General features: G+C 40.4%; 1 protein-coding gene and 1 pseudogene across 1 annotated transcript; one reads left to right on the top strand and one right to left on the bottom strand.

The window, feature by feature from the left end:
* Nucleotides 1-1442: 1442 nt before the first annotated feature.
* LOC114682648 lies at nucleotides 1443-2569 on the bottom strand (annotated as a pseudogene).
* An 806-nt stretch (nucleotides 2570-3375) lies between these two features.
* On the top strand, nucleotides 3376-5932 carry LOC119086730 (class I histocompatibility antigen, B alpha chain-like). Its single transcript, XM_037199556.1, has 3 exons — nucleotides 3376-3544; nucleotides 3682-3957; nucleotides 5581-5932. The coding sequence occupies exons 1-3, from the start codon at nucleotides 3376-3378 to the stop codon at nucleotides 5622-5624; spliced, it is 489 nt and encodes a 162-aa protein (XP_037055451.1). The 3' UTR covers nucleotides 5625-5932.
* Nucleotides 5933-20673: the final 14741 nt, after the last annotated feature.

Below are 20673 nucleotides of genomic sequence, written 5' to 3'. Positions count from 1 at the left end.
TAAGGGACTAAAAACATTTGGCTTTCCCCTGAGGTTCCCACATCAGAAAGAACTTTATGTAGTAACACTAAACCACCCAACTGACATCAGATGAAAGAAAAACATCCTCCTGGATTCATATGAATTAAAGCAAATGAGATCAGGACAATTGGAGGGCCAGCCCTACAAGTGACTTTAGACCGCCAGGCCGTTCTCAAGTCCTAGAGGCAGACAGCACCATAAAGTAGAAAGTCATTTCCCAAGGTCATGGATCAGGATCCATCTACTCCCCTCTCATAGTGTTCTTTGTAAAATACTCCTAAAGATAAAGCTATTGCTTTATTGTTGTTGTTATTATTATTATTACTATTATTATTATTTGATTTTTTTTGAGATAGGATTTCTCTGTGTAGCCATGGCTGTCCTGGAACTTGATCTGTAGACTAGGCTAGCCTCAAATCCAGAGATCCACCTGACTCTGCCTCCTGAGTGTTGGGATTAATGGCATGTGCTGCCACCACAGACCAGAAAGATAATGAAACTTTAAAATGCTTTTCTTGTCCTTTTCTGTTTGGGTCATTCATTGATTCACCTCCTTCTTCTTACAGTCTCCAACACACACACACACACACACACACACACACACACACACACACACACACACACACCAGCCAGGCAGTCCTCACTTTTCAAATGCTGGGATTTCAGGTCTCTGTTACCATACTGAGCTTTGGTCTACATTTCTTAAAACACAAGATATATATTCATCAGACAAATGAAGCTAAACCATTTGTGACTAAATTATTTTAATAGTTGCTTTAATGTGTTTTGGGGGAATGTGCTTAGATTTATTCTTTTCTGATTACTTAGTCTTATTCTAATTTATCATTTTCTCTGTTTGAAGATTTATTGCCATTTGGTTATTGGTCTGCTTTTCCTTTTCTCAGCTGTCAACTTCTGTGTGACACTTGCAGGGAAATTTCAGATGGGGAAGTGACAGAGTCCAGGGACTCTCACCAAAATATGGAACTCTGGCATGCGGATTTGTTTGTTTATTTGTTTGTCTTGCTTTTTGAGAAAAGTTTTTTTTCTCTGTAGTTCTCCTTGTCCTGGAGTTCACTATGTACTCAAACTCATGGTGATCTGCCTGACTCTGTCTTCAGAGTACTGGGATCAAAGGCATGCACCACCATGATTAGCTTATACTGTTTTTGTTGTTTGTTTTGATTTTCAATTGCATTATTTACTTATATTATTTTTCCATGCAAATGGGCAAAACTGTTAACAGAAACTTACACAGAGTGGGAAGGCAATCTCCAATTAAAAGCTGGCAACACAAGACCCACTTGGCACATGGAAATAACACAAGGCTCACCACAAACAGATCAGTAAAGGCATGTCAGGAAAATACAAGGAAGAAGAAGACAGAATCACTGTATGAATCTCATGGAAAATTGTAGAAGTCAAGACATAAGGCAAAATTCATCATGATGAGCATGTTGATTAGAGAGCTCCTCCCTAAGAATATAGTTTCTTGACTATAGCTCCCTAAGTTTTCTCTTGATTCTTCTCAACTTTTCCATCATATCATCCATAGCCTCTCCATCTCCACCCATCTCATCATAAATCTGGCTATTGGGTACAGCCTATAGGAAGTTAAGAGCAAGTCAATGAGCCTATCCTCTTCTCTTGTTTCCTGTAGGTTGGTGGCCATCACCTCTTCCCGAAGGGTGGTCAGTCTTCTGTCTCTTCTGCAGTAGCTGCTCAATTTCTTCCTTTTCCTGGGCCTATCCCTTGCCATGTCTTCCTCTTCCCAGTTCTCTCTGAAACACGTGCTGCCAGCAGACATGCTTCAATAGCCCAGGCCTAATGCCAGCCTTTGAAGCTGGGTGGAACTGATGAAATTACTTAGATACTTTCATTAGGTATATGATATCAAAAATACTTTTATGCCTCTCAAATTTACTTGCCGTATTTACTGTAGTGTGCTTGACAGTGAGCTTGTCTATTGACACCTTAGTCTGAACCAAGGCTGTGAAAAACTAATCAAGAGTTACTACATTCTTCACCACTACTTACTTGCAGAATGTAAGGGCAGTCTCACTTTTTAAAAAGTCTTTTTTATAGTCAAAGTATCAAGGGACTGAAAAGATGGTTTTATGGTTAAGAGTGCTTCCTGATATTGTAGATTACCCCGGGTCAGTTTATAGTCCCCAGCTCACAAACACCTGCGATTCCAGTTTTAGAGAATCTGACTTCCTCTTCTGACATCCATGACATCCTCACACACATGGCATATATTCACACAAATTCACACACACACACACACACACACACACACACACACACACCCATGAATAAATATTTTTTTATGGCAGTGTCACGTAGCTTAACCTGGCCTTAAACTCATGTCAAACCTCTTGCCCCAGCACAGTCTCCTAAGTGCTGGAATTACAGATGTCAGTTGCCATGAGCAGCTTTTAACATGGTAAATATAATTGGAATTATCCTACATAAAACTTTGAGGTACTTAATAATGTATAAGCACAAATACAAGATCCCGAAACCAAAACTTTCGGAAACTCAACATACTTTCTTAACAGGACTCAGAGAGAGCAGATGTGATAAAAGAGAAACAGTTATGGGAGGAAGGGGTGTCCATAAGTCCCTGGTCTGAGGTTTTGCCCTCAAGATGTTTGAGGTGGAGAAGCCAGAGGGTGGGAATTCCCTCATGGCCCGGGAATTCCACTCTGTAGCCTTCAACCCATGTCAGCTGTCCCTTCTGTCCATCTGGACACGTGTTCTCACTCCCACCGCAAGTCCGAATTCTGGAGAAAGCCACTCAGTCACTGTGGTCTCTCCCCACAAACCACGTCGCTATAAACTCCACAGAGAGGAACAAAGTCTCAATCCCTCCAGTTTTCCAGACACCAAGGATGGGGGCTGTAGTGCAGCGTCCAGCTCTCCTGCTGCTCTCAATACTCCTGCCTCTGATGCAGACCAAGAACCATAGTGGCGTTGGGGAGTGTGGGTCAGAAAGGAAAGGGCCTCCACCTGGGGGAGCTAGGGCGCCCAGCCAGGGCAGCATCCCAAAAGCCCTTTCTCATCACCCACCCAGACTCTGCAGCTCCCTTCTCCACATGCTTCCAAGCCCTGAGCCCTTATCCCCTCCTGGCAAGCGCACCTGCCAGGCTCCCGGGAGGAGGGTCGGGGTCTCACTGAGCACCGCCCCCAGGCTCACACTCGCTGCGGTATTTAATAACCACGACCACGTCTCGAACGGGTCACCAAGATCTCCAAGTCTTCGCCATTGGCTATGTGGACGACACTCAAATCCTGTGCTTCGACAGTGACTCTCCTACTAAGTTGGAGGTCCGTGTGCCATGGGCGAAGCGGATGGGGCACGATTATTGGGAGCAGGAGAGAATAGATATGGAGGATTATTCACACACTGCACGAAAAAACCTGTGGTTTGCAATCCGGATCTATAACAGAGTGATGACGGTGAGTGATCCCTATGTGTCCCCACGGACTGGCCCGAGTGGCCCCGGGTCCCAGGTCCTAGGTTCATTCCAAGGCTGCAGACCAGGACCCGGGAGAGAGCCTTACTGAGACCCAGTTTCTAGTTCAGAATAGGTAGAAATTCTGTGGGTGGGCTGGGACCTGTGAATGGGGGCTGACTTTGGGGGGGGGGGGCGGCAGGCTCTCATACCTTCCAGTGTTTCATTGGTTGCAAAGTGGGTCCAGACCGACTCTTCCTCCGAGGGCACTATAGACATGCCTTTGATGGCCGTGATTACATCAGCCTGAACGAGGACCTGAGAACTTGGACTGCCACAGACAAGACGGCTCAGATCACTCAGCGACAGTGGGAGGAAAAAAATGTAGCAGCAAACTGGAGAGTCTTCTTGGAGGGCCAGTGTGTTGCATGGTTACTCAGGCACCTGGAGATAGGGAAGGAGATTCTGCAGCGCTCAGGTAAGAGGGGCTGAGAAATAGTTCCTCCATCTGAACTCTGAGTAGGGCACATGCTTCCAAGTAGGGAGGAAAATGGGACCAGCTGAAATATTATAGCTTTATCCTGAGCTGGAGGGGTGCTCCCGGTTTTCCTGACCCAATATTAGAGAGTGACTCTTCCAGGACTCACCCTTCTCTCAGGACACTTTAGGGTCTCTTAGGATGGTAGGAAAGAAGATCCCTGAAATAACCAGCAGCAGCCCTGTTCAGCCTGCAGCCCTTGTGAACCATGGCGTCCTAGAGGCTGAATTCTCTGCCCACACCCAGTGTCTTTGGAGGTCCGACTCAAGCGATGGTGAGTCGCTCATCTCACCACCCAGGTCATAACCAGAAATCCCCTTTTAATGGTGGGAAACTTGGTAGTCTTCCTTTTCCAAGGAATAGATTATAATAGTGTGAGTGCAGACAACTTATGTGGAGTTTGCACAGTCCCCTCCCCTACACACACATAAACACACACACCACCACCATCATCCTGGAACCCATTATGTAGACCAGGCTAGCCTCAGACTCAGAGATCCACTTGCCTCTGTCTCCCAAGTGCTAGGATTAAAGTTGTGTGCCACCATATACAGTTGTGTTAATACTTTTTAAAGTCTGGGCTATGGAGGTACTCTAGAGCATCATTTTCCTGGATCACTGGCAGTCTTTTTATGTCCTCTGTTGTAGTCACTCAGATAACTTTTCCAGGAATCTACTTTCATCATTGTATTTCTACCTTTTACTATCTTGTCCCAGCTGTTTAACTCTCCTTACACATTAAGGGAACAACTAGTAAGTGTACAGAAAGGAGACAGAGAGCAAGTTCCTCTGTCACTTTCCTAACATTCCTGCAGCTGGGCGCCACATGGTAGTCCTCGGCTCCACCAGCTGAGTGACCACATGCTGCACCTTGACTCAGCACATGGTGATAAGGAAAAGCTGGAACTGCATAAGTGAATTTGGCTGGGGTGACATTGGCACATCCAGTTCCCATGAGTGGCAGGAAATCTGTCCCACAGTGACCAGATCCTGGGTGTCAGTGACTCCTGTGCTCAGTGTATCCTTGTGGGATGTGGTGTTGATGGGCTTGTCAGTTCTGTTCCCAGCTATGAAGCCTCAGATTTGGTTCATGGCTTTTTCCAAAGCAAAATAATCACCAATGCTCCAATATCATCTATTAAATTCCTTTGTTTTTAAATGATAAGAATTTGGATTTCATTATTTATACCTAAAAGTAAGAAATCAGCCCAGGGAATTTTCAGATAGCAGCCAGAGACTCTATGTAATTTTATTTTCTATCTGTATTTTCTTACTGTATTTTTTATCTGAGGCTACACCTCATGGGAGAGAAAACAATACCTATCTGTCAACATGACAACTCAGGACTGATAATGTATATTCTCCCTTCTCTTTCTCAACCCCTCCCCAAAATGGAATGCCCACATAACACCCTTTTCCATCATGGATGCTGTTTTCACCACTAACATCAGTGGCCATAAATCCTGTTCCAAAATACTCAGAACTCTTTCCAGATCCCTCAGTTATATTGCTCAGTATGTAGCCCAGGACTCACACTTCCTTTTTCTGTTTCTCTGTTAACAGCATCTCACACTGTGTCCCGGGCTGACTTGGGAATCACTATGTAGCTGTGATGGTTAATCTTCATTGCCAACTTGACTGGATTAGAATCTCCTAGGAGATTCAGCTCTGGTCACATCTGTAAGAGTGTTTCCAGAGATTAATTAAGGATGGAAGACCAACCCTGGGGCCCAAGGATAAAATGAAGAACAGGAGAAAGCCAGATGTGAGGATGCTTCCATGATGCTTCCTGATCTACTGAAGTTGGAGGAATCCCAGTCACATGCCCCTGCTGCCATTTACTCCATCACACCTTATGCTGAGATTGACTGAACCTTCTTAAATCATGAATCAGAATAAATCTTTCTTCCTTTAAGTTGCTTCTGCTGGATATTTTGTTACACAATTTAAAAAAGTTATTAATAAAAATTCATATTTCTTTGAAATACCTGCAATCCTCTTTCCCCAGCCTGGAGTGTTAGAATTACATATATGAACCACCATACCTGGAGCAGGAATTGTTTATTTAACATGCCATAGTGAGGCTCATGGATCTAGGAGGCCTAGGAGCTCCTTGTCTACATTCCTTGCAGCTCCATGATCTGAATAACAGCTGTCTGTGCACTACTTTGTTATAAATACAGTCCAGACAAGTCTCATCTCCAAGCTCATCTGTCCCCTGTCAGTCTGGTTGCCTTATGTGTGATTCCCTGTCTGCAAACAGCAAATCTATTCTGCTACTTGTACAGTCCTAAATTTTTGGTATCATCTTTACTTCATTTTGTAGTCCAGTTTTAATCCAGTAGGAAATATTGTAATGTCCATGTTTTAAATGAATTTAAAATTAAATTTCTTTTCTCTGCTTTCCCTGCTCACACCTTAAGAAAAATCAACTTGTGTCCCACGCCCCCTCCTTTAACTACTAAATGAATATCCAATTGCTTCCTCCATTGTCTTGCTTAATTCCCACAAATTCATCCAGTTCTCAACCAGGATGATCCTTTGTTTGTTTGTTTGTTTGTTCTTGAAACACAGTCTATGGAGCTGAAGTTGTAGTCTCCTGTGTCTGCTTCCAGGTGTGTACCACAACACCTGGCTCTTGGTTTTGCTGTCTTTGAATTATTTATATGTTGTAGACATTAATCCTCTTTTAGATTGTAACTGGTAAAGATTTTCTCCCATTCCTTAGATTATCTTTTCACTCTCTAATTGTTTCTTTGCTGGGTAGAAGCTTTTTAATTTCATGCAATAGAATTTGTCAACTCTTGCTATTATTTCTTGAGCCATAAATCCTTTTCCAAAAGTCCTGGTCTATCCATAGATAAAAAAGGGTTTTTCTCTAGCAGATTTCAGAGTTTATATTACATTTATGATCTTTGAGATTTTTTTCCCTACAAGGTGAGAGATGGAGATGTAGTTTTCTTCTTCTACATGGGGATATCAAGTTTTCCCGACAACATTTGTTGAATAGGTTTGTCTTTTTTCCCCAATGTAAGTCTTAAGCATTGTGGTTGAAAATAAAATAACTGTATGTAATGTTTTGTGTGTGTGTGTGTGTGTGTGTGTGTGTGTGTGTGTGTGTGTGTGTGATCAGAGGGTCAGGGAATGCCATAATAATCACAACATGCAACAGACCTCACACAAGGGATTTACTTGGACGGGGTGCAACAGCCTGCCTCTGTATGAGGATGAGAGAGAGGGAAGTAGGTAGGGAGGAAGAAAGGAAGCCAGGAGCCAGGGAGAAAGGAGGGAGGGAGAGGTGAAGGAGGGAGAGAGAGGGGGTGATGACTTGGGACCATGGCACGGTGGAAATGTGTCCCATTGTGATGACAGTGATGCTTGTGCTGAGCATTTGAAGGCTGGGTGGGGGTGAGGGAGCACCTGTTTATGGAATGTGGATGCTTCTAACAGTGTAGCTATAGATTATATCCGAGTCCTCTATTCTACTCCATTAATCTGTGTATTTCTGTGCCAGTACCATGCCTTTTTATTTCTTCTTTTTTAAAACCATGTCTCTGTAATAGAATTTAAGATCAATATTTTAACACTTCTAGTATTGTTCTTCCTGCTAAGAACTACTTTGGCTTTTAGGAGTATTTCCTGCATCCATATAAATTTAGAATGTTTTTTAGTTCTTTAAAGAATGTCATTGGGAATTACACTGAATTTATTGATTTATTTCAGGACTACAGCCATATTTGCAGTATTAGTTTTGCCTATTCATGAGCCTAGGAGGCCTTTCTGTATCTTCTAGTGCCTTCCTTTCCTTCCTTCCTTCCTTCCTTCCTTCCTTCCTTCCTTCCTTCCTTCCTTCCTTCCTTCTTTCCTTCCTTCCCTCCCTCCCTCCCTCCCTCCCTTCTTTTTTTCTTTCTTTCTTTCTTTCTTTCTTTCTTTCTTTCTTTCTTTCTTTCTTTCTTTCTTTCTTTCTTTCTTTCTCTCTTTCGTTGTGTTGTTTGGTTAGTGTTGGTTTTTGAGACAAGGTCTCACTATGTAAACCAGGCTGGCATCAAAGTTACAGCAACCCTCATTCTTCTGCTGGGTGTTGGGTTACAGAGGTAAGCCATCATGCCCAGCCTTATTTAGTGTTTTAAACTTTATTCTAGATGTCTTTACCTCCTTACATATATTCCTAGGTATTTAGTTGTTTTATTTTGCTTTTGAAGCAGTTATATATGAGTTGTTGTCCTGATAATTCTCACCATGTTCATTGTTGTTATCTTGAAAAGCTGCTGGCTCTTGTATGGACCATTACATCCTGATATTTTGTTGAAATTATGTTTGATATCAAACATAGGATCATATCACTTACAAAAAAAGGTCATTAACTTCTTGATTTACATCTTGTTTCCATTTTCTTTCTTTCTCTTTCTTTATTGCTCTTAAGACAAGAAGAACTATATTAAATAGGAGTGGAGAAAATAAACACCCTTTGTCTCATTTTAATTTTAGAGGAATCGCTGTTTTCCCCATTTAGTATAATATTGGATAGAATTTTCTCATATAGAGCATTTATTATGTTGAAATACATTCCTTATATTCCTAGTTTCTTCAGCGTTTCAGTTTATCATAAAAGATGTTGAAATTGTCAAAGACCTTCTCTGCATACATTGAGGTGACCCTGTAATTTCTGTCCTGGCATCTATGTGCCATATCACATTTATTGACCGAATATGTTGAGCCATCCTTGTATCATCCCTGGAATGATGCTGATTTGGTCATGGTATATGACATTTTAATGTGCTTTTGCTTGCAAGTATTGTATTAAAAATGTTCACATTCATGTTCATCAAAGACATTGGCCTGTACTTGTCTGTTTTTTATGTCTTTTCTCAGTTTTGATATCAGGATAATGGTCATCTTATAAAATGCTTTTGGTAGTATTGTTTCCCTTTGTATTTTATGAGATGATTTGAGATACATTGATGTTAGTTCATCTTTAGATATAGAGTTCAACAGTGAGTCCATATGTTCTTGTATTTTTACATGGTTCTTATTTTTATAATTATCAGATGTGCAATTGCCCACAGTCATCACTTACATTTATACTAGATTTGGAGAATGGTGGGAAATGAACACACCAATTCTTCATTAAAAAAAAAACTGTGCCTAATTTTTTTTGAGACACGGTTTCTAAATAACCAGAAGTTCTTCAATTGGACTATGTTGGCTGGACATGAGTCTGAAGGATCCACCTGTCCCTATCTCCACAGTGCTGGGATTATAAGACATGCCACCATAGACAACATTTTCACATGGACTTTCTGGATCAAACTCAGGATTTCATGTTTGCAAGATAAGCATGTTACCAAATTCCCAGCCCCATAGTAAACAACAGTCTCAGTATGTAGCTCTAGCTGTCCTACAACTCTTTATATAGACCAGGCTGCCCTTGATCACAGAGATCCTCTGCCTCTGCCTCCTGAGTGCTGGGATTAAAGGTGTGTGCCATCTCAGCCAGTTCATAGTAAACAACTATTAGCAGACATGTATTAGGTTACTTTTCAGATTCATGCAATCTAGCAGTTTTGTTATTATCTTAAACTGAACTGAATTCCTAAGTCCTCTGTTTCTTGAATTCTCATTATGCTCTGTGCCTCCATCGCTCTCTCTCCCTCCATTCCTTTCTCCCTTCCTTCTTTCCTCCCTTCCTTTTTATCTCCCTGCTCTTCCTTCTTCCCTCAGTACCCCAGCCAACAGCGCTTCAACGGGTTCTCAACCACCCTAAGGACGGAATGTAGGGACAGGAGATACAAAGGAAATACACCAAGTCAAGATTCTGATCAAGGTGCCACTTTATTTTTCTCTAGGATGGTGTATATAGTTCCTGCAGGGTGGGGGAAGCAAGAAGCTGTCATCTGCATAAGGTGGGGCAAGCTAACAGGATGTTTATGTAGCATGTTTACAGGGTGAAAGGGTCAAGGGCTCTGACTCAATGTACTGTTGCTAGGCAACCTGACTGTAAGATAATCTAGTTCCCTGTCTTATGGGGGTCTGTATTTTTCCACTAACTAGAGATTCTGTCCTTGTTCCTGAAACCTCAGTTCCTTCTTTCCTTCCTCCTTTCTTTTTGTGCTTTTTTTGAGGTCTGGGAATTGAAACTAGGACTTTGCCCATTATAGGCATGCACTTTACCCATGAACTACATCATGAGCTTGTTCTTTTCTATTTCCCTCCTTTCATTTTACTTATGTTTCAGACATGTTCTCATTATATAGCGGAGGCAGAGCTAGAGCCTACTGTATAGTGAAGATTAGCCATAAACTTTCAATCCTTTTGCCTCAGCCTCCTGGGGACTGGGATTACAGGTATGTACCACAACACAAATTATATTTACTACAAGTATACTAATTATATTTACTTACTAACTAAGGTGAAACTGTGATACATTAAAGAGAAAAAAAATGGAAAAAATTAGCTGTACTGGTTCACATTGGTAATCCCATCTACAAGGGAGGCTAATGTAGGGATATTATAAGTTTGAGGCCAACTAGGCAAGTTGGTGAGACTATCTCAAAAAGATAAGAGTATTAAGGATGTGGCTCAATTTTAGAGAATTCCTGTGATGGATCAGGCCGTGTATTTAATCCTTAGTATGAAGAAACTACTATGGGATGTTCTGTATGTCAAATGTTTTGCTCTGATTGGTTAATAAATAAAACACTGATTGGCCAGTGGCCAGGCAGGAAGTATAGGTGGGACTAACAAAGAAGAGAACTGAGAGAACAGGAAGGCAGAGGGAGACACTGCCAGCCACCGTCATGACAAGGAAGATGTAAGGTACCGGTAAGCCATGAGCCATGTGGCCAAGTATAGATTAATAGAAATGGGTTAATTTAAGATATAAGAACAGTTAACAAGAAGCCTGAGCCATTAGGCCAAACAGTTTTAATAACAGTGTGTTTATTTATAAGTGGGCTAAGGGACTGCTGGGGCTTGGCGAGACCCAGATAGAAAACTCTCCAGCTACAAATGGCGCCCAACGTCTCGAGTTTCCACCTTAAACCTGAGAATATTTAATAACCAATTCTAAATGGAGCCAAAACCAGGTCCCTGCTTCATGTCTCATACGGGCAGCTAGATGCCGCAACATGTGGGTTTGAGCTATGGCGGGTGTGTGTGCAGGTTTGACCTAGGCTATGTTACACAGAGGTGTCTCCAAGCTGTGTACTATGCTGTGTGTTGGATATAGTTTTTACTAGTTAAAAGGAAAAAAAAAAAGATGTTTCTGGGCTATACACTGCCTTGATAAAAGCATAGACTCACTGCTTCTGCTTCTGAGAGTTGATGGTACACATGGCTTCAGACCCAGAGCTGGCAGTAAACTGTACCACTGCCATGTTGGGAAACTGAGGTGGGTGGAACCAGCAGCCACAGTGGCCATTTCAGTCTTAGAAATGCTGCAGTTTAAAACAATACATTCACTAGGCGCCGGGTGGAGCGCTGGAAGTCTAATTAGCGAGAAAGAGGGGGGTTTATATGAGCGAGAATTGTTGAAACCAAGGTTGGATAAAGCACAGGGACAAATAGCCAAATGAATGGAAACACATGAACTATGAACCAAAGGCTGAGGGGCCCCCAGCTGGATCAGGCCCTCTGAATAGGTGAGACAGTTGATTGGCTTGATCTGTTTGGGAGGCATCCAGGCAGTGGTACTAGGTCCTGGGCTCACTGCATGAGACAGCTGTTTGAAACCTGGGACTTATACAGGGACGCTTGGCTCAATCTGGGAGGAGGGTACTGAACCTGCCTGGACTGAGTCTATCAGGTTGATCTCAGTCCTCGGGGGTGGCCTTGATCTGGAGGTGGTGGGAAAGGGGGATGGGCTGGGGGGAAGGGGAGGGGGGCAGGAAGGGGGAGAACAAGGAAATCTGTGGCTGTTATGTAGAACTGAATAGTATTGTAATATAAAATAAATTAAAAAAATAAAAAAAACAATACATTCACGACAAGACAAATTCAGATGGAACAAGACTTTAAATGCTTTACAATGTGTATAAAAATGTGCGTAGGCTTGAAAGAGAGAGAAAAAGGAATATATACAGTTATATAAAGAAATACATAGTTTTAAAAAATAAAGTCTTTAAAGAGACAGTAAAATTAATATAAAAAATAAGCCATGTAAAGATGGATATCACACAGAGAATCTGGATTATGTTGTTTTGGGGATTTTTAACTGCAGAGAGACATTTGATTTTAAAGGCAGATGAGTTAAATCAATATGTATATTTTAAAGATACCTTGACCTCAGAATTTGGATCTAAGGATATGTTGCTTTGGAAAGGAGGCTCTGCTTTTGTTTCTACAGAAAGTCAGAGGCTATGGATTTGTTCCAGATTAAGATACGTCAGGTTTGACTAGCCAAGACCCCCTGAAAGGCCTTCAGTGACATCATGGCCCAGATGATACAACATCCAGTTTCAAGGCAACTGGCTTAGCGATACACCCTCACAGACTATTCCATAATCCTAAAATTTTTTTTTGCGTCCCCATAAGATACAGCGCCCCCCTCCAGCAGGAAGTAGTAAGAGAAGCTATGCCCAAATTCCCAAATATACCAAGCTGGCTTTGGAGATGGAACTGGTTCACTCTTTCTCTAAACCCAAACATATTGCTTAAAAAAGGGGGGGGGGATTTTTGTCCCATATCAAAAGAGCCCTCTGGTATGGGACAGATAGAAAAACAATATTTTTATTTAAATGAGGTTGATTATAAATGCAATATTTTTCTAAAGAAGAAAAGGGGATAGTTTAGATATGATAGGATGAAAGGGTAGATTAATGAACCTACTTTTGAAGAGCAATAATTTGTTTGAAATGTTTTTACATTGGTATAGATTTTAGTTTATCGATACAAGTTTAAACTTAATTTTGTTATACTGTATATATATTTATATTCTCATTTGAGATATTATGTTTATGTAACTCATTTAGATTATAATGGATAATTAAAAAATACAGATTAATAATTAGTCTTCTATGATAGTCAAACCTGTAGCATGTTAGTTAAGTTTTCTAGGTATACATAGATATATTTCAGATAGACAGGTAATCTTCAAACACTTCAAAGACCTACAGAATATGGCATTTAAAATATTTTTTAAAATTTAGACTTTCTGGACAGTGAGACATGTCTGCTCCTGGCAGCACTGATTTACTTCAGAGAGGAAGATGGGCATCAAAGACACTCCATATGGAGTTTATCTTTGCCTTGGCAAAAATAGCCATTAGGGCAAGAAACTATTCTTGCCTGCTTGAGCGACTGGACATGCAGGACCCATGGGAAGGGGACCACTGAACTTTGCTTTGCAAAATGGTCCTTCGGGTTCCTACTTCACAGAGGAAACTGCCAAACATTCTACAGGACACAGAAAAAAAAATGAACGAGAGACTCTAGGCCTGTGGGCTAAAGACAGATGCCCCAACTTGACAAGAGTACTTTGGATGACTGTCCAGGCTGCCAGCTGTCTCTGTCTACCCTGCAAGACTCCAGAAAGTTGCTTGCATCCTTCTCCCATTTCTCAGGTAATATATCCTTCTGAGGTCTTTGACGTAGTTGAAGACTAGAGATAGTTATAATTTTCTTTAGTTATGATAAGAAATAAGTTAGATAAGAAACCTTAGACTCACAAATATAGGATAGATAGGATATCTTCTTTAATTTTGCCAAATAGACTAGTTATTATAAATAGACTAGATATTATAACTATAATTCTTGCTTGATAATTGTTTTGTTATCTGTAATTTTACTATGTGAAACTTAAAACCCTCCTTTTAAAAAAAAAGAAAAGGGGAAGTGCTGTGGGATGTTCTGTATGTCAAATGTATTGCTCTGATTGGTTAATAAAAAAAAACACTGGCCAGTAGCCAGGCAGGAAGTATATGCGGGACAAGGAGCAGAAGAATTCTGGGAAGTGGAAGGCTGAGGCAGAGAGACACTGCCAGCCACTGCCATGGAAAGTGAGATGTAAGGTACTGATAAGCCACAAGCCATGTGGCAAAGTATAAATTAATAGAAATGGGTTAATTTACAATATAAGAACAGTTAACAAAAAGCCTGAGCCATTAGGCCAAACAGTTTAAATAATATAAGTGTCTGTGTGTTTATAAGTGGGCCGTCTGACTGCCGGGGCTTGGCAAGACCCAGAGAGAAAACTCTCCAGCTACAAGAAACCAAGAACGAGAATGCCCAGTATGATTTCTTAGTAGGTAAGGGTGTTTCTGAAGGAAAGCCTGATGACATCACCAAAAATAACAACAACCAAACCCAGGTATGTTATCTTACTTTGCATCCTAGCATTCCCATGGTGAGATGAGAGATACACAGAAGACTCTCTTGGCAGCACATAAACCAGCTATCCTGATGCACACAGAATAGTACGAAGAGGAGCTTGTCTTAACAATGTGGAAGGAGAGAGCTGTTAGAAGACCTCTGAGGGAGGATCCTCTATGGTGATATGTTATTTGTACAGAAATGTTATTTTATTTGTCTGTTAATAAATAAAGTTGCCTGGGGGTCAGAGCTAATGGTAAGCCATAGAGGAGCTGGGCGTTCGTGGTGCATGCCTTTAATCCCAGCACTTGGTAGGCAGAGCTAGATAGATCTCTGTGTGGTCAAGGATACAGCCAGCATTGGAGACACACACCTTTAATCTCAATACCAACCATAGAAGACCTGGAGGTCTGTATAGACAGGCAGTGACGAGGCAGTCATGTGGTTGGGTTTACAACCAATGAGAAGGCAGAACAGAAACTCTATATACAGACAAACACACAGGAAGTAGGTCTCTCTTGACTGAAGAGGATTGCTGAAGCAGGAAGGGTAAGGTTCTTAGCTCTGACCTCTTGGACTTTTATCTTTACATTGGCTCTGTGTTTATTTTTAATAAGACGGTTACTTCTACATTTGGTGCCCAATGTGACAAGAATTCATTAAAAACTGTTTGACTTGGCTTGGTGGCAGGTCCGGTTGCCCGCCTGTGCAGCCGGCTCCCTAGCTCGGGCCCAGGTCGGCTTGGTCTCAGGCCAGACTGACCATAACCCCAAGCGGTTAGCTGCAGCTGGAGCTACTTGCTTAAAGTCAGTGCTACAAACAAACTCAGGCCTACCCTGCTGAACAGGGCCCCTGCCTGGAAAACCAACGCACGTGGTCGGAGCTTAAGAAAGCTGGGGCCAAGGCTATACTAGTAGGCTCAAGCGGGAAAATATGGCTGATTTAAGATTTTAGCCAGAACTTGTGGCTATGCTTTCTTGCTCTCTCTCAATCTCTCTCTCTCTCTCTCTCTCTCTCTCTCTCTCTCTCTCTCTCTCTCTCTCTCTCTCTCTCCCTCTCCCTCTCTCCTCTCTCTCTCTCTCTCTCTCTCTCTCTCTCTCTCTCTCTCTCTCTTTCTCTCTCTTTCTCTCTCTGGATTCACACTTTGGACACAAAGTGGCTGTTTTGAAATTCCCTCGGATTTCTACTGTTCTACACAGACTTGGTAAGTCAATTAACATGTCAGATATTTTTAAAGGAAATTATTTAAAAGAGAAAATTTTTTTCACATTAAAAAATGGATTTTATGTGTACATTGGAAGAAAATTGGGCTTTGTTTGAAATTTTAGGCAATCTGACAATGGAACAACTATATGAGAAGATTAATGTTGATCGAATTATGCAGTTTATTACTATGCTTATTCTCATTTTACTATTTAAAAAGATAGTCAATTTAAGTGCCAGGATAACAGTTTTAGAAAAACCTGTTAAACCTGTAAAAATGAATTATAGAGAAATTCAAATTCAGACAGAAGAAATTGACAGTGAAGTTGTTTCAAGTTTGAATCATAAGGTTACATAAAGAAAGCCTGTTTTCACAGAGTCACCCTTAGTTTATCTGGTAACCATACAGCAGTTGCCTAATCAAATGACTACACAAAATATCTGGGCTCCAATTGAAATGTTGGATTTACAAAGGTTTAAGGAGGCAATAGTATCTTATGGCATGCATGCCCCATATGTAAAGCAAATGTTAAACTCTTGATCAACATATAATAGGATTGTACCACAGTACTGGCGGGAGCTGGCACAGGCTGTTCTGGAACCCAGTCAAAGGCTTCAGTGGTTAACTTGGTTCAAGGATGAGGCTAAAAACATAGAAAAACAATGGAGGGATAAAGGAATACAAGTCTTCCAGGATCAGCTTACTGGAGAAGGCCAATATACTTCAGGACAAACACAATGTTTATATGATTTCCAAATCCTAATTCAATGTTGAACAGCAGCCTTGAATGCATGGGACAGAGTGGAGGAACCAGGAAAAAAAAAAAACTGAGTCATTTACAAAGGTTATACAAGGCCCAAAAGAATCTTTCACAGATTTTTTTTTTTTTACAAAGACTGGCTTCAGCAGTAAAGAGAATGGTCCCAGATTCAGAAGCTAGTCAGATAATAATTGAATCTTTGGCCTTTGAGAATGCAAATGCAACATGCAAAAGAATAATCAGGCTGTTAAAGGCAAGATCTGCACCTTTGGAAGATTGGTTTAGAGACATGGTTAATGTTGAGGGTCATGACCATGATGATATATGGGTAGGAGAAGCAATTTCAAAAGGTTTGAGGAGTGTTAGATGTTTTGGATGTGGAAAGCAAGTACCTTTGAAAAAAGACTGTAAACAGGTCATTCCTAGAAACATTGTTTTTTCAAGGAACAATGGCAAGAGAAAGCCCCTTCCTTCTGGGAGTAGGCAGAAGGTGTGGTAAGGGAAAACACTGGACCAACAAATGTAGATCAACAAGGGACAGGCAAGGTAATCCTTTGCCTCAGTCTTTGGGAAATTCCCAGAGGGGCCTCATGCAGGCCCCCATAGCAAATCCAGTTCAAACCTTTCCTGCAGTCGTAGAAGAAACCCCTACTCAGAGGAATTAAATAACCAAATGCTTATTGGAATAAATCATGCTGGTTGGGATGATGAAACAGAGAGAATAGAAAATTCAGGAGGAAACATAAAGAAAAATTTTTGGCAAACTTCTATTAATGAACAAAGACCAAAATTAACAATAAAAATAAATGGTGTTTTGTTGTCTGGTCTGGTAAACACAGGTGTAGACGTTACCATAACTGCACCAGAATTTTGGCATCCAACTTGGCCTTTTCAGGAGGTAAACATTCAACTGTTAGGAATTGGGACATTATCTCAAGTGAAACAGAGTGCAAGATGGCTCAAATATATAGGTCCAGAAGGACAGAGAAGAAAATTAAAACCATATGTAGCTAACATAGCAATGAACCTGTGGGGTCGAGACTTGTTGCAACAATGGAATACTCAGATTAACATCCCTCCAATCTCAAAAACAAATCATAAACTAGCACATGTTTCTGAGAGAAATATTAGAAGGCATTATTTTGAGTGGTCACCAGCCATCCATATTATACAAGAACAGGGCACAACAACTGATGATCTTCCAAAGACCCCAACAGCTCTACCTTTAAAATAGTTAACAGACAAGCCTGTATGGGTCCAGCAATGGCCTTTAACAACAGAGAACTCCAGGCTTTGGAAGAGCTGGTAGAAGAACAATTAAATGCTCAGCATATTGAAGAATCAACCAGCCCTTGGAATTCTCCTGTATTTGTTATTAAAAAGAAATCTGGTAAATGGAGAATGGTAACAGACCTTAGAGCAATTAACAAAGTAATTCAGCCAATGGGCTCTCTACAATCTGGGATTCCTTTGCCTACTCTGTTACCAAAAGGATGGCCTCTCATAGTTATTGATTTAAAAGACTGTTTCTTTTCAATACCCTTACAAGAAAAAGACGGAGAAAGATTTGCTTTTACAGTGCCTACTTATAATAATTCTCAACCGGTTAAAAGATTTCAATGGAGGGTCCGCCCACAGGGAATGCTGAATAGCCCAACTCTGTGCCAATATTTTGTACAACAGCCATTGGAAGTGATACGTAAAAAATTTCCTAAATCTATAATTTATCATTATATGGATGATATTTTACTAGCTGACTCAAATGCAGATACTGTAGAAAGAATGTTTGAAGAAGTAAAGAAAATTTTGCCTTGCTGGGGATTACAATTGCTCCTGAAAAGATACAAAGAGGAGATTCTATTAATTATTTAGGATACAAAATAGAGCTACAAAAAATTAGACCCCAAAAGGTACAAATTAGGAGAGATAGACTACAGACTCTTAATGGCTTTCAAAGATTATTTGGAGACATTTCTCATCTACAAACTGTTGTTGGGGTAAAAAATGATGAACTGAATAATTTGTTCAAAACCTTAGAAGGTGACAAGGACTTAAATAGTCCAAGAGAATTATCACCTGGAGCTGAGAAAGAATTGGCCTTGGTAGAAAAGAAAGTACATGAAGGTCATATGGATCATATTGATTCAAAGCTGGATTGCATTTTGGCTATTTTACCTTCTAGGCATTCTCCTACAGGAATATTAATGCAGAGGGAAGATATTATATTGGAATGGATATTTTTGCCAAATAAACCAAATAAAAAATTAAAAAATTATGTGGAAAAAATCTCTGACTTGATTTGGAAAGGAAAATTGAGACTTCGTCAATTAGCAGGAATAGACCCTGCAGAAATTGTCATACCTTTAACTAAGAAGGACATTGAAAAATTTTTTTGGGAGAAATTAACAGCAAATATCCCATAAGCAATAGAATTGATCTTATAAAGAGAGCTGAAGCCGGGTGGTGGTGGCGCACGCCTTTAATCCCAGCACTCGGGAGGCAGAGGCAGGCGGATCTCTGTGAGTTCGAGGCCAGTCTGGTCTCCAAAGCGAGTTCCAGGAAAGGCGCAAAGCTACACAGAGAAACCCTGTCTCGAAAAACCAAAAAAAAAAAAAAAAAAAAAAAAAGAGAGCTGATTGGAGCTTGCCTCGAATTATATGGGAAAAACCCATATCTGGAGTTCATACATTTTATACAGATGCCAACAAATAAGGAAAGGCAGGTTACAAATCAGAAAATTTAAGTACAGTGGTTCAAAGTCCTTATAATTCAGTTCAAAAATCAGAATTGTATGCTGTTCTGTTGGTATTAATGGATTTTTCAGAACCTCTCAACATAGTAACTGACTCTAAGTATGCTGAAAGAGTGGTATTACATATTGAGATTGCAGAATTTATCCCGGATGCTTCAGAATTAACTTCACTATTTATTAAATTACAAGATACAATCAGGAAAAAGAGTCATCCTTTATATATAACTCACATTCAATCCCATACTGGTCTGCCAGGCCCTCTAGCACAAGGCAATGATGAGATTGATAAATTATTGATAGGAAATGTGCTGGAGGCCTCAGAATTTCATAAAAAACATCATGTCAAAAGTAAAGGTTTAAAAAAGGATTTTTCCATAACCTGGCAACAAGCCAAAGAAATAGTAAAGAAATGTCCTACTTGTTCCTTCTACAATCAAACACCATTACCAGCAGGATGTAACCCAAAGGGAATGAAATCTGGCAGATGGATGTGTTCCACTTTGCAGAATTTGGAAAATTGAAATATGTACACCACATCATTGATACTTATTCAGGATTTCAATGGGCAACTGCTTTGAGTTCTGAAAAAGCTGATTCTGTAATCACTCATTTGCTAGAAGTTATGGCCATAAAGGGCATACCTGCACAAATCAAAACTGACAATGCTCCATCATACGTCTCTGTTAAAATGAAACAGTTTTTTGCTTATTATAATATAAAGCATATTACAGGTATACCACATACTCCTACAGGTCAAGCAGTTATAGAAAGATCAAACAGAACTCTAAAGGATATACTAAATAAACAGAAAGGGGTAACAAAAACCCCCAGAAATAGACTGCATAATGCTCTATTAACTTTGAATTTTCTCAATGCCAATGAGAAAGGAACAACAGCTGCAGAGAGACATTGGATAATAGAAAAAAACTACAGAATTAAATCAGCCTATATACTTTAAGGATGTGCTTACCTCAGAATGGAAACCAGGGTATGTATTACATTGGGGACGAGGTTTTGCTTTTGTTTCTACAGGAGAAGATAAGCTTTGGGTACCATCAAAATTGATAAAGGTTTGATTTGAACAAAAGAGACCTCTTAATTAGAGGAGGTGATAGTTCATCAACCAGCATGAACATCCAATTTAAACTAACTTGTACCAGTAACACATGCCTTTTCATTTAATCAGATAATAACTTGCCAAAAAGGAACATCCCCAAAATTAGTCTTGGGGAAAGGTTTTTGTTTTTGTCTTTTAGGAGAATGAAGGTTAAGGAATCTGAAGAACACTTGACAAATGAGACAACTGAAGAAAGGGATAAATCATCAATCCCAGGAAACAGAGTGAAATGGTGTATGGGTATATATTATCTAAAAAATTTTATGTCTTCCTAAATGTTTGTTTCTGCTCTTCTCTAAAGATTTAACATTGTTGGTCTTCTAATAGTCCCAGTTCAATTAAAATTTAAAGCTAACTTTGGAGTTGGAGAATGGCTCTCTTCTTCTTTAAACTCAAGCATGTTGTTAAAAGGAAAATTCAGCTGGGCGGTGGTTGCGTACGCCTTTAATCCCAGCACTCGGGAGGCAGAGCCAGGCGGATCTCTGTGAGTTCGAGGCCAGCCTGGGTTACCAAGT

Source organism: Peromyscus leucopus, chromosome 16_21 (assembly GCF_004664715.2).
Source record: "Peromyscus leucopus breed LL Stock chromosome 16_21, UCI_PerLeu_2.1, whole genome shotgun sequence".
Taxonomy (NCBI): domain Eukaryota; kingdom Metazoa; phylum Chordata; class Mammalia; order Rodentia; family Cricetidae; genus Peromyscus; species Peromyscus leucopus.
Note: the sequence above shows the minus strand (reverse complement) of the source record. Positions and strands in the feature narration are given on the sequence as shown.